Genomic DNA, 13535 nt, shown 5'->3' on the forward strand with positions numbered 1-13535 from the left:
ATTTAATTGTTTATAATGATAAAACAATATTACTCATATGCCCAAAGAACACTGTCTATACACTGCCAAAATGAGTAAAAGAGAAATCTTAATTTCATTTTCCAGCTACTGTTGCTCTACATTATAGTTTTGCGCTATTACCACTAGGTGTAAGTAGAGTCAAAGAAATGACTTGCCTTTTTTTAATGTAGCAATTCATTATATTTACCAGTACCACTATCAAGGCCTTATATCACAAAATATATGCATTGAATAAAAGGAACATCTAGATAATAAATTATGATAACAAGTAAACAAACATGGCAATTAGCTCTATCCAATCTTTAGGTAAAATATGAAGATATCATTGAAATACTGAGGGTGATACAATTACACTATTCATCCACAATGCTACATCTACTATGTTGTGGGATCCATTTGAAAATGACTATCAAATTTGCATGACGAAATATGAATTACCAAAATGGAAATACTAGTGTAGTCTAGTTGTGCACCAATACAGAAGGTGTAGGTAACTGAGTCTGCAACCCAAAAGCCACAAATAAATTAAGACCATTATTGACGCATCCGTGGGTCAATCTAAGTAACATAATACAAAAATCCCCATCAAAATCCGTAAATTTAAGATAGAGATCAGTTGTTTTTTGCATGGGCTGCGTTAATATTCACCGCATCCCCCTGTATTTAGGCCTTCCGCATCTGCGGTGGAAGGTGGAGGAGCTAGTTGTGTTCGTCAGACCATGAGACATCCCGAAAATCGTCTTCTCACAAAAACGTATGTAGCGTCCAAACGTATGTAGCGCCTGCAAACTATTATGATCACTCTATGGAAATGGTAGACTCTCACGTACACGATGGTGTTCCCCATTTTGCTCTACGCCCCCCACTGGACTCGTCTGTCACGGGACTCTTCTGAATGTAACCCATACAAACGAAGTATGGAAGTCGTTTTATGACAACAAAAATAAGGGATTAAATGTGTTTAAAAATATATATATTTCCTGACCTTTCATATATATCCTAGATATGGAACAGACACTTCAAAACCTTATTCCTTATGATTAATTTGTTTTGCCATGTATGAATGTGTTATTCAAAGCGTTTCTATAGACTATAGTAGTAAAGGACAAATTAAATATTATATAAAAAAATAAATACATTCAAAATCAAATAGCTAAATGATCCATCCATGACCATCTTTAAAACAAGTTAATATGTTAGCCGTTGTGGTGGGTAGGGTACTAAGCTAAGACTTTTAGAGGTTTTGAAGAACAATTGCAACTTTATTAAGCTCAGATAACGCAGTTTTACAAGGTACAAGGATTTACTTACATTATGCAATTCACAATGTTAAGGACCGATGTCTAACAGTGGCATGCTTCCTTATAGGTAAAAACACTGCTTATTTCAAAGGTCATAAGCTACAAATAACACATCTACTGGAGGTGGGGGAAGAAATACTTACACATCCACAACAAAAGCAACAATGGACGGCCTAACTAATCCTAACAAGGTGAACAAAACTATAACAATGAAAAATATAATACTGTCAATGAACAGAACAAAAAGATATGTTTTTTTATTATTATTACAAAAGAAAATCAGTTCTCCCCCTCTGGTTTTGTTTCCTTGGCCTTTCGTACCTCCTCAAGCTTCTTATCCTAAAATGAATAAAAAACATGAAAATCACATTAGTTAAACTGATTAGTTAAGTATAACTTTGAACAGTGTGCATGGCATTTCAACCAACATCCCATTTCCATAACCTGGGCCTTTCAATTTGAAATTCTCTCAAGTTCAGAATTGCAGAAAATTACGTCAAGATGTCAGACAAAAATGGCAGGCTGAGCAGTGAGGCCAACCTTCTCTTTGAATTTCTCATTGAGAGCTGCCATTCGTGCCGTGCGATTCTCTTTGTTGGCTTCCATCTTCTGATTGAGCTTCTCCTCTGCTGTCTTACTGAAGTTGTTGTTCTCTTCCATGGCTTTCTTCAGAACTTCCTTCTCGTGCTCTCTCTTCTCAGCTAAGTGCTTCAGCACCTCTGCTTCATGACTCTGATCAAATTAGAAAATCAAAGTCACACAGGAAGTTAGTGGTAGGCTAGTGGGACCAAACCTGAGATAGAAAATAATAAAATATAAATGAACTAAACCTGTAAGGTGGATGCGGCTGTTAAGGGAATTTTTATCAATAATGACTAATGTATACATTTCAATCAGGACTGACTAATCAGAATACTATTATGTTACTGTATATGTACTAATCAGAATACTATTATGTTACTGTATATGTATTAATTTTCTTTTAATCCTAGTACTGAATATAATGTGTGTAAATACGGTGCCTTGCGAAAGTAATCGGCCCCCTTGAACTTTGCGACCTTTTGCCACATTTCAGGCTTCAAACATAAAGATATAAAACTGTATTTTTTTGTGAAGAATCAACAACAAGTGGGACACAATCATGAAGTGGAACGAAATTTATTGGATATTTCAAACTTTTTTAACAAATCAAAAACTGAAAAATTGGGCGTGCAAAATTATTCAGCCCCCTTAAGTTAATACTTTGTAGCGCCACCTTTTGCTGCGATTACAGCTGTAAGTCGCTTGGGGTATGTCTCTATCAGTTTTGCACATCGAGAGACTGAAATTTTTTCCCATTCCTCCTTGCAAAACAGCTCGAGCTCAGTGAGGGTGGATGGAGAGCATTTGTGAACAGCAGTTTTCAGTTCTTTCCACAGATTCTCGATTGGATTCAGGTCTGGACTTTGACTTGGCCATTCTAACACCTGGATATGTTTATTTTTGAACCATTTCATTGTAGATTTTGCTTTATGTTTTGGATCATTGTCTTGTTGGAAGACAAATCTCCGTCCCAGTCTCAGGTCTTTTGCAGACTCCATCAGGTTCTCTTCCAGAATGGTCCTGTATTTGGCTCCATCCATCTTCCCATCAATTTTAACCATCTTCCCTGTCCCTGCTGAAGAAAAGCAGGCCCAAACCATGATGCTGCCACCACCATGTTTGACAGTGTGTTCAGGGTGATGAGCTGTGTTGCTTTTACGCCAAACATAACGTTTTGCATTGTTGCCAAAAAGTTCAATTTTGGTTTCATCTGACCAGAGCACCTTCTTCCACATGTTTGGTGTGTCTCCCAGGTGGCTTGTGGCTAACTTTAAACGACACTTTTTATGGATATCTTTAAGAAATGGCTTTCTTCTTGCCACTCTTCCATAAAGGCCAGATTTGTGCTATATATGACTGATTGTTGTCCTATGGACAGAGTCTCCCACCTCAGCTGTAGATCTCTGCAGTTCATCCAGAGTGATCATGGGCCTCTTGGCTGCATCTCTGATCAGTCTTCTCCTTGTATGAGCTGAAAGTTTAGAGGGACGGCCAGGTCTTGGTAGATTTGCAGTGGTCTGATACTCCTTCCATTTCAATATTATCGCTTGCACAGTGCTCCTTGGGATGTTTAAAGCTTGGGAAATATTTTTGTATCCAAATCCGGCTTTAACCTTCTTCACAACAGTATCTCGGACCTGCCTGGTGTGTTCCTTGTTCTTCATGATGCTCTCTGCGCTTTTAACAGACCTCTGAGACTATCACAGTGCAGGTGCATTTATACGGAGACTTGATTACACACAGGTGGTTTGTATTTATCATCATTAGTCATTTAGGTCAACATTGGATCATTCAGAGATCCTCACTGAACTTCTGGAGAGAGTTTGCTGCACTGAAAGTAAAGGGGCTAAATAATTTTGCACGCCCAATTTTTCAGTTTTTGATTTGTTAAAAAAGTTTGAAATATCCAATAAATGTCGTTCCACTTCATGATTGTGTCCCACTTGTTGATTCTTCACAAAAAATACAGTTTTATATCTTTATGTTTGAAGCCTGAAATGTGGCAAAAGGTCGCAAAGTTCAAGGGGGCCGAATACTTTCGCAAGGCACTGTATAATCAAGAATTAGAACAATGACTGTCTGTTCCTTGGTAGAAATGAATGAACTATATCTCCAGACTGGCTAGAATGCTTATCTACACAGGCTGGCCTTGGTTCTAGACTGATGTGGGAAGGCTTGAGAACTATACAGCCTTTCTACCAGTGTCAAGAAGAGACGGAACATTTAGAAAACGCTGACGTCATTTTCAGTTTATAATCTGTGGCAAAATGTATCATGAGCAGTACTCTCGTGAATAAATGCTGCTGGTTGACTTTAAGACTGGGCTCTGTCCATTTTATACAAAATAAGAGTCATACAAATTCTTATGAATTGACAGAGTGTTTAATTTTAATTAGGTATTAAAACAGAGGAATTTAATTCCTGCAACAGCGGCTCCATTTCCTGATACTTATTTGTGTATATCTGACTGTAGGTACCTTGCGTCTCTCCTCTGCAGCCTCCAGTTTCTTCTGGATTTCCTCTAGGGACATCTCCTTCTTCTCCTTTGGGGGAGGTAGGGGGATTTCACCCTTGGCATCGGGGGCCAAGATTACCTCAAATGCTTGACCTGAAGCACGCTTGTCCAACTCCTTGACCAGGATCGCTGTGAAAATAGGGAATCCATCAATGTTGATACAAGTAGGTATCAAACTGATAATAGCATAGATATAACACCTAAACAATATGATAGTGAAGCTAATTGCATAAAAGTTACTCCAAAATGACACAATACATTATTTACCATTAATTTATATTGGGCACTAAACAAAAAAAAAGGTGTAACTGTCCCAATATGTTTGGGCTCATTGTAATAGTGTAATAAAGTCCTATCATGTTAACACTTACCTCCAGAGGACGCCATTTCAGCAGAGTACTGAGGGTTGCTTTGCCTGGGAGGAAAAATACAGACAAAGCCATAGGTTTAATGACAGAAAGACAATACATCAAAAGATGCATCCATGCACTAATCAGGAATGAACAGAAACACGGATTGATACAAGCAATGACAACTATTGATTCTGAAGGTGGAGAGCCTTGATATGTGCCTAGTAAGAATTCAATTGGGGGTTTATTGCTGTCTATAAGATGACCGTTGGAGATGGATCACTTGTATTCATGTTAGACATGTAGCATGAATATTAGCGATACAGCAAATGATTGAGAATAGATTTCACAGTACCCTTACTGCACCTGTTCAAAACAACAGCTGGCAAATGTTTAAAATAGTTTATTTCAATGGAGACAAAAAGGGTGTGGACATGAAGCCCTTCCCATCCTTGTTTATCAGGAACAAATACCAGAGCATAAATTAAGTTACTAATATTAGAATTTATTCTACCTTACCATTGTCATTGTAATATCATGTCAGCAGAGAACGTTTTCTTTCCCGGAATTGGATTTGATTATTGCACGAAGACAATAAAGGGAGCACCATTGGAAATACAGGTCAGAGAACAATATGAACCTAGGTGTGGTCTGAATTGACAGATTGGAGAACATTCAAATTCAATCATTGCATTTGAGTTAAAGCCAATTCCTAGCTAAAGGCAGAGGCGTTCCTACACTAAGACCAGCTTCAAAACAAGACACCAACACTAACAAAGACTGAATACAAACGACCAACAGTAATCTATTCATGTCGATGACAGCATGACAGATTTCAATTTCATAAAAACTAAAAACACAATTATGACTCATTACATTATTTAAGATTTTACAATATCACACAACTTTACATAGCTAGACAAATACCACCGACACTGATATCCATCTCAACTCACCTGAAAATTGCACGAATTGCAAACTGGTGCTGAGGAGACAATGGACTCGGCTACACTGTCAGCTCAGCACACTCGGCACAGACACTGGCAGACAACCTGAATATATTAGCTAGCTAGCTACTGCAGACTGAAACCCCTCTTCACATGTAAGTTAAAGCACAGCGATTTGTCCATAGTGGTTGTCGAAAGTCAATGTTTAATCGTCGACATAGGAATTGAGAAAAAGCGCAGACCGAGGCACAGTGTGATCACTCCCACCTAGTCTCCATCCCCAGAGTCATGCGCTGCGTAGCTGGCTAACGTTAACCATCTGAACAGCTATTAACTATGTTCAAGGCAGCTAGCTTACATTATAGGATGCTCAATTGCCATACATTTGTAATGACAACGAAGTTACTTACCCCAAAAAGGACAAACATCACTGAAAGCGTAATGATTGCCATCAATATATCTCCAATGATTACCGTTAAAAGCATTTTTAAACCTACCTTCAAATGCTGAAAAGGTGGTGTGGTCGCGCCTTCTTCACTGCCTGCCTCAGCACCGTTCGGCAACAACAAAAAGAACCGAAGCACTAAAGTTAACTCGTCACATCTCGTTCTCTACTCCCATTGGTCCTAATCGTCCAATCAATAATGTCGATTTAGCGTGCATTCGTAGATTACTTTTGGCAGTCTACTCCGATTTCCAAAACGCTCACGTTTGAGTGTACCAGAGCACAAGAGTAACTGATTAATTTACGAACGCGCAACACCGTTGAATATGACAGGTGTCAGTAAAGGTTGGCAGAAAATGGAATTCAATTGTTGCTAGCAGCACAGTTAGTCACTAACGCTCTAGATAGCATGAAAACAGCCTAACTAGCTCTGCTAGGGCAAGTAAAATGTTCAGAGTGAGGTGTTCTCTCATTTGTCTGGAAGTAACAAGCAAGCCAGGCAACTTTAGCCAGTTAGCTTGGGGGGGGGGGGGGGGCTCGTAGTGGTGACATCAGACCGTCTAGTTAAGTAGGCAATAGAAAAAAGCCTGTCTATCATGTTCATTGATTGGGTTAAGACGAACCGTCACTCCAAAACTAGCGGACTAGCGGACCAATGTCTGCGCCTCCCCCTAAACCCCGCCCTTTTTGGAAAAATAATGCCAAAACTCGCAATTGAAAAGACTGGTAGTGAAAGCAGAGCAAAGAAACAGACTTCGAAAGTAAAGATACGAGTAGCGTAACCAAAAGGTAGTACATGCAGGCAAGAGCACAGGCAAAGTGTATTCAATAGGATTGGTTGCTGGGAAAGTTTAACCGAAAATGATTTTTGCATTCGTTGTCAAGTATAATTTTTAATCACTTGTCATAGAGTTTTGCTCTCGCTTTAAAATGATTTTTGGGGTTTTGCTTTTGATGTCTTATTTTTGTTTACAATTCTATACATTTTGCTTTCAATTGTTTGGTTTTTGATTTCAACATCCATTATTTCACCCGTCCTCGAAAATATAATCTTTACATTCTCAACTTTATATTTCATGTTCACAATTTATTTTATTTTGAATTCAATACATATGGCGTGAAATTGACCCCATAGAAATGCATTTACGAACGAACCCTAATGAATCGATGTTCTCAGCTTGAATGAAATCAAAAGCATGAGACAGGGTTCCCAGGATGGATACAGTAGCCTACCATCATCAACAAAAATAGTTACTCTAGCTGGCTTTCTAAACCTATCCCTCAGTCTTCTAAACCCACTGGTGCAAACATTGCTAGACTTCCTGGAACGCTTGTGAGACAGACCAGGCAGACACAAGGGGCTAGGGTTCCGGTCAAGAAGCACAGTTGACTGCTCCTGCAATTTTGCTTCGGTACTGCAGTATAACGGAGGCCTGGCCCAGAAAGACAATTTCCATACATGGCCCCATAGACATAGAAGATCTTAAAGTACTTAAGTATAAATTCTTTAAAGTACTACTTAAGTCTTTTTTTTTGTGTATCTGTACTTTACTATTTACATGTTTGACAACTTTTACTTTTACTCCTAAAGGAATGAATGTACTTTCTGGTCCATACATTTTCTCTGACACCCAAAAGTAAAAGCGTCATTGAATGGGTGAGTTAATTTAATCCTAACATGGGTTTGTTGTACTTCTCTACATGCATGCAATGAAGGATGTCACAGACTTGTATCTTTGAACTTCCTGGGAAGTTTAGACATTGGTTGGCATCCACCCAAGTAAGGATTCCTGCGCAAATATATTTGTGCAAAAAAAGCTGTAACTTGGTAATAGTGTATATTTTAATATTATATTTTGGATATATTTTATATTATTTAGAGTATATATTTTTATCCAGGTTGTGTCTCATTGAGATAAAATCTCTTCTAAGAGACCTGGTTCGAGACGAAGATGGCGCGCGGGGGAGGGGGGTGTCATGACTGTCCTGTGAGGATTGGAATGGGTCAGATCAGCTTGGCAATTGATAACAGTAACCAGACCTTCTCTTACCCACAGAAGAAGGGAGGAGGGAACTGGGCCGATTGGACAGTTCACACCCTTTACAAATTTACAAATTACAGGAGAAGAGGACTCTCTTGTCCCCTCCAGTATGAACCAACGAAATGTCTTTGTTAACAGGATTTTCCTGCAGAAACTCTAACAACATTCACAAAAGTGAATACTGGAACAATATTTCTAACATAAGAATGTGGGAAATGGTCAATGGTGATCTAAAGAATAATCATTTCATATGGGTTTTAATTTGTGATGTCATTCAAAATGGTATAAAGGAAATACTACATGTAGCTTGGAAAGTATATCCCCTTTATCTGTCAAGTTTCCATCCAATACATTGTGCATATAATATTAACAATTATGAAAGTATTTTTGTTAAGATAATAATGTGATTTTAGGAGCCATAGGAGAATCTCTCCCCTATAAACTGTGCATAGTAAGTAGCCACGCCCCAAGTGAGGTCAGAGAGCGTGTCAGACTGATGGAACTGTCCCCTTTGGCCAGAATGCATAAAAGGATTGGTAGAGAGATTAACATTAGACCAGAAAGCGTGGAGCGGTCTCTACACTTTTGGAAATATTTGGAACTTTGAACCTCAATATATGGTGAAGAAAATAAACTTACCTCCCAGACTAGACCAGAGCATCACCAGGCTGCAGCTGCACATGTAAAGTGGTTCAAACTCTGGCTATCAACACGTGGTGGAGAGAGCAGAAAACTAGTGATGCACCGACATTACATTTTTGGCCTATACTGATATCCAATATTGTCCTTGCCAAAAAAAACGATGCTGATAACCGTTATTTACATTTTTTGCAGCTTTTTAGACATTCTAGTATAGTTAAATAGTTAACACACACACACATGGACGCAGCAGTCTAAGGCACTGCATCTCAGTGCAAGAGGCGTCACTACAGTCCCTGGTTCGAATCCAAGCTCTATCACATCCGGCCGTGATTGGGAGTCCCATAGGTCGGTGCACAATTAGCCCAGCGTTGGCCGGGGTAGGCCGTCATTGTAAATAAGAATTTGTTCTTAACTGACTTGTCTAGTTGTAAGGGGTGCGTAACTGGTGGCAGGGAAGTCAGACGCAGGAGAGCAGCCCTGAGGTCGAAATGAGGTACCCTAGGAAGGAGACGGACTGTTGGAAGAACAGGCATTTCTCAGCCTTGGCGTACAGGTCATGCTCCAACAGTCGACCAAGCACCTTGCGCACCAGGGAGACATGCTCAGCGTGTGTAGCGAAGTATATCAGAATGTCATCAATATACACCACTACACCCTGCCCGTGCAGGTCCTTGAAAATCTCACGTTAGTTTTGGGCAACAGGGTTAAGTAGCTGGCTAGCTATTTATTTTCATGAACTGAAGTTCAATTTCAATAGGCGAACAACAAGTGGCAACCTAGCTAATACTTACGCACAAGGATTCCTAAATCATTCCTAAGAATAATAAAAATGACTGCAGTTTCTACTGGTCATTGTTTTCAGGCTGGTTGTATTTGGTGCTAGCTAGGTACAAAGCTAAAGCTAGCTATCCCAGAAGTTGCGGTCGATCAAATTATGCTTTATTACCAACGTGGCATTGTAAACACATCGTTCGTGGCCCGTGTTTGCTTGTCTGCAGAATTTTTTGTACAGCTTTGACAGTGCTACTGTATCTTTTTTGACACGCAAAGACCCAAACGGCGTTCCATAGTATGCATGTTGTGAAGCTAATAGCAGTGATGCCAATACTGTGTAACTCCGGTAGGTCAACATCTGAAAAATAGCTCACTTGGTAGTGTGTACCGGTTCTCGACCAGTCGGCGAAGCCAACATCACCCACGACAGAGAATGGTTGATTGTCAAGGGCAATGAATTCCATTACCTTGGCTTTAATGGATTTCGCCTTGGCGCCGGCCATGGAGCAGGACTGGATGCCGTGCCTGGACTGGGCATCGGCGCAGTGGAAGGCTCCGGCCATGGCGCAGGAAGCTGCGGACCGTCACTGGAAGCTCTGAACTGTGGCCTGGTGCGTGGAGCCGGCACAGGTTTCACCGGACTGACGATGCTCTTCAAAACTCCTGCGCTGCAGCATACTCCTAGCCAACATTTCTCTCCGATATCCCTCCTCAAACTTCTCCATCAACTCCATCATCTCTCGCTCTCTCCTCGGCTGTGCCCCTCCCTAATATGTTTTTGCCCTTGGGCTGTTTGTGAACGCGGACCCTGGCATCATCACTGTCCTCCATTACTCCTCGGCAACTCCCGCCATGGAAGGGTCTCGCATCCACCTAATATCTCCTCCCATGACAAACTCTCTTTCACCTCCTGGGCACGCTGCTTGGTCCTTCCTTGGTGGGATATTCTGTCATGTTCGTTGTATAAATAATTGGACCAAGGCGCAGCGTGAGTAGAGTTCCACATTTATTAATAGTGAAACTTAAAAATAATATATATATATATATATATATATATATATATATATATATATAACGATCGTGGCACTAACACGAAACAATATCCCACATCGCAGGTGGGGAAAAGGACAAACTAAGTATGATCCCCAATTAGAGGCAACGATAATCAGCTGCCTCCAATTGGGAACCATACCCACACACCAACATAGAAACACAATACCTCGAACGCCCCCTAGTCATGCCCTGACCTAAAACACCATAGAGAACTCAGAGGGTCAGGGCGTGACAATCGGGTAACAATTAAACATAGTTAGTTGATTCGATAAATAACAGTTATCAGATTAATGAGAGTAAAGTCATGACAGGAGGTAAATTATATTATATATAGTACCAGTCAAAAGTTTGGACACACATTCAAGGATTTTCTACATTTTTTGTATTTTCTACATTATAGAATAATAGTGAAGACATCAAAACTATGAAATAACACATATGTAGTAACCAAAAAAGTGTTAAACAAATCTAAATATATTTATATTTGAGATTCTTTAAAGTAGCCACCCTTTGCCTTGGTGACAGCTTTGCACACTCTTGGCAGTAATGCATAATAAAAATTTTAAAAAAGGACTCTCGAGCACATCATGTATGCCAATTAACATTTTTTGTGATTAGTGAACAGATTTCCAAGAAAAGTAATTCAAGGTTGACTCCGCTTATTGGAAAGATTGGCTATTTGAAGAATCTCAAATATTAAATATATTTTGATTTGTTTTAACACTTTTTTGGTTACTACATGATTCCATATGTGTTATTTCATAGTTAGGTCTTCAATATTATTCTACAATGTAGAAAATAGTAAAAATTAAGAAAATCTCTTGAATGAGTAGGTGTTCTAAAACTTTTGACCGGTAGTGTATATTTGCCTATTTTCGCTGCATAAAATGTAGAAGAGTTCCCTTATCAGGTTTAGAAATAAATGCCTGCTAAATGCTAACTCCCGTTCGTATAAGCTGGTAGCATAGCTAGCATACAAAAATCAGTGGTGGTAGTCAAAGTAGTTTTTAACTGTAACACACACGTGCACATACACGGACACACACACATACACACATGTAAATAAGAGCCATACTTGCACACACATACATGGCCTTGCTGCTATGTATTTTGTTTTCCTTGGTGTCTTTTGTTTTTTGCATTGTTGTTTTCAGTTTATTTAATTATTATTAATGATTTAATTTTATTATGCTTAATTTTTTTCTCTGGGAGGGGGGGGGGGGGTCTGATATGTTGCTGGTTCGTATCCCAGTTTTTGACCTTGTGGGTGATCTATTGACGTGCCCTTGAGCAGGGCGTTGACCCTGGTTTCTTCTGTGGGTCGTTCTGGATGGGAGTCTGTTAGATGACTGAATAATGTACATGTTGAGTGGCTTCACTGCAAGTAGATTATATGTTTTAATATTATAAAGCCCTTTTTACATCAGCCGATGTCACAAAGTGCTGTGCAGAAACCCAGCCTAAAACCCCAAACAGCAAGCAATGCAGATGTAGAAGCACGTGCATGTATTGGGGTTTACATCCAGACAAGCATTATGCTCCGATTTTTACCTCAACATAGTGTGAAATACACATATAAACAATAGCCTAAATGTAGGCACATGTTTTGGGGGGCAATGGGGATATTCGGGATGGAGATTTTTTACTTCATGCTATCTTGGCTGAGCTCCTATGTCAAGCACCGGGAAACGGACTCCAACATCTCAGAAGAGGTAGGTGTTGTCTTTTCATTTAGCCAGCTGTTTATAATTAGCTGGATGGCTATAGCCCTGAATTTGAGTGGTGCAGTGCAGACCAATTTAATTGGATGCATTATGACAGCTCCCAGAAGCGCAAGAAGTATGAATGATCTGACTTCTGCAAGGCCGCATCACAGTAAATGCTGTCGGATTGACCAAGTAGAGCCTTTTACAACATTTTGGAGGCGCTGCGGTATAGAACTTGATTTGGCCTCTGCAAGCCTCCAGATGCTCCGCAATTTTGTCACACCCTCTGGAATCCATTTCCAGAGTGGAAGAAGGGAGTAACGTTGAAGAAATCATGGTAGTTGGATTAGAGACACCGGTAAATGTTACTAGCCAACAGGGTACTGACTGTGCCATTCAAAGACTCTAATTACTCTAGCACCTATTGTCAAAGGATCTTCTGACTGGGGGAGTTTCGTTAAGTATCTTTCATATCAGCGAGAAGTAATTTTCAAAAAACTAAAGGTATATTACTACACACCTTAATTGGTTTAAGGTTAGTGTTCCCACACTGCCATTATCTCCATGTTGCAGCGCTGGTTTATGGAAGACAGATGGAAGACACAGGCCACCACCTATGCTAATTAGCTATCTAGTGTGCTCCGAACATCTGTGTGTAAGTTAATTGGGGAGGAGCTGTAGTTCGCCAACTGGGGTCACCTAGAACACACAGTGTATGGATCTGTGCAAAACTGCTACAGTAAGTGTATTTTTCTATTTATTTAAGCTTATTTCTCGCTGACATGAAAGATAAGGCCCTTACACACAAAAAAAATGCAGTCAGAGTGTAGTATAACTGTAGTTAGAGTGCAGTATTCTGCAATTGCTGCATCTAAAATACCACAGTGGACTTTTACTGCAGTTTCAAAACTGCAATATTTTTTAAGGGGGGCATATTAGCATGTTTAGAAAGCAATGATTGACGTTTCTAAACGTTAATACAGCGTCCGAATTGTAGTTTACATGGAGCCAAATGTGGTGAATGTAATGGCTGAAACCCCTGCTGATGTATTACATCTTTGTATTGTATTATGAATGTTTTTTTCCCCTTTCCCAGCAATGGATTTTCTTTCGTTCACTACCCGTACAGTAGGTGGCGGAATGCACCTTTAACGTTT

The 13535-nt window shown here is 39.8% G+C and overlaps 1 protein-coding gene across 4 annotated transcripts; it reads right to left on the reverse strand.

The window, feature by feature from the left end:
• Window positions 1-10148, reverse strand: LOC139395334 (stathmin-like). Of its 4 annotated transcripts, none has more exons than XM_071142921.1 (5): window positions 10087-10148; window positions 4791-4834; window positions 4382-4548; window positions 1863-2054; window positions 1-1661 (listed from the first exon to the last, which is right to left on the reverse strand). In XM_071142921.1, the coding sequence occupies exons 2-5, from the start codon at window positions 4804-4806 to the stop codon at window positions 1602-1604; spliced, it is 435 nt and encodes a 144-aa protein (XP_070999022.1). In that variant the 5' UTR covers window positions 4807-4834; window positions 10087-10148; the 3' UTR covers window positions 1-1601. The 4 variants fall into 4 exon arrangements, with proteins under 4 accessions (XP_070999022.1, XP_070999010.1, XP_070999015.1 ...); XM_071142909.1 differs by lacking the exon at window positions 10087-10148 and adding an exon at window positions 6214-6330; XM_071142914.1 differs by lacking the exon at window positions 10087-10148 and adding an exon at window positions 5726-5931.
• Between the last annotated feature and the right edge of the window lie 3387 nt (window positions 10149-13535).

This window comes from Oncorhynchus clarkii, chromosome 3, assembly GCF_045791955.1.
Source record: "Oncorhynchus clarkii lewisi isolate Uvic-CL-2024 chromosome 3, UVic_Ocla_1.0, whole genome shotgun sequence".
In the NCBI taxonomy this organism is placed as follows: domain Eukaryota; kingdom Metazoa; phylum Chordata; class Actinopteri; order Salmoniformes; family Salmonidae; genus Oncorhynchus; species Oncorhynchus clarkii.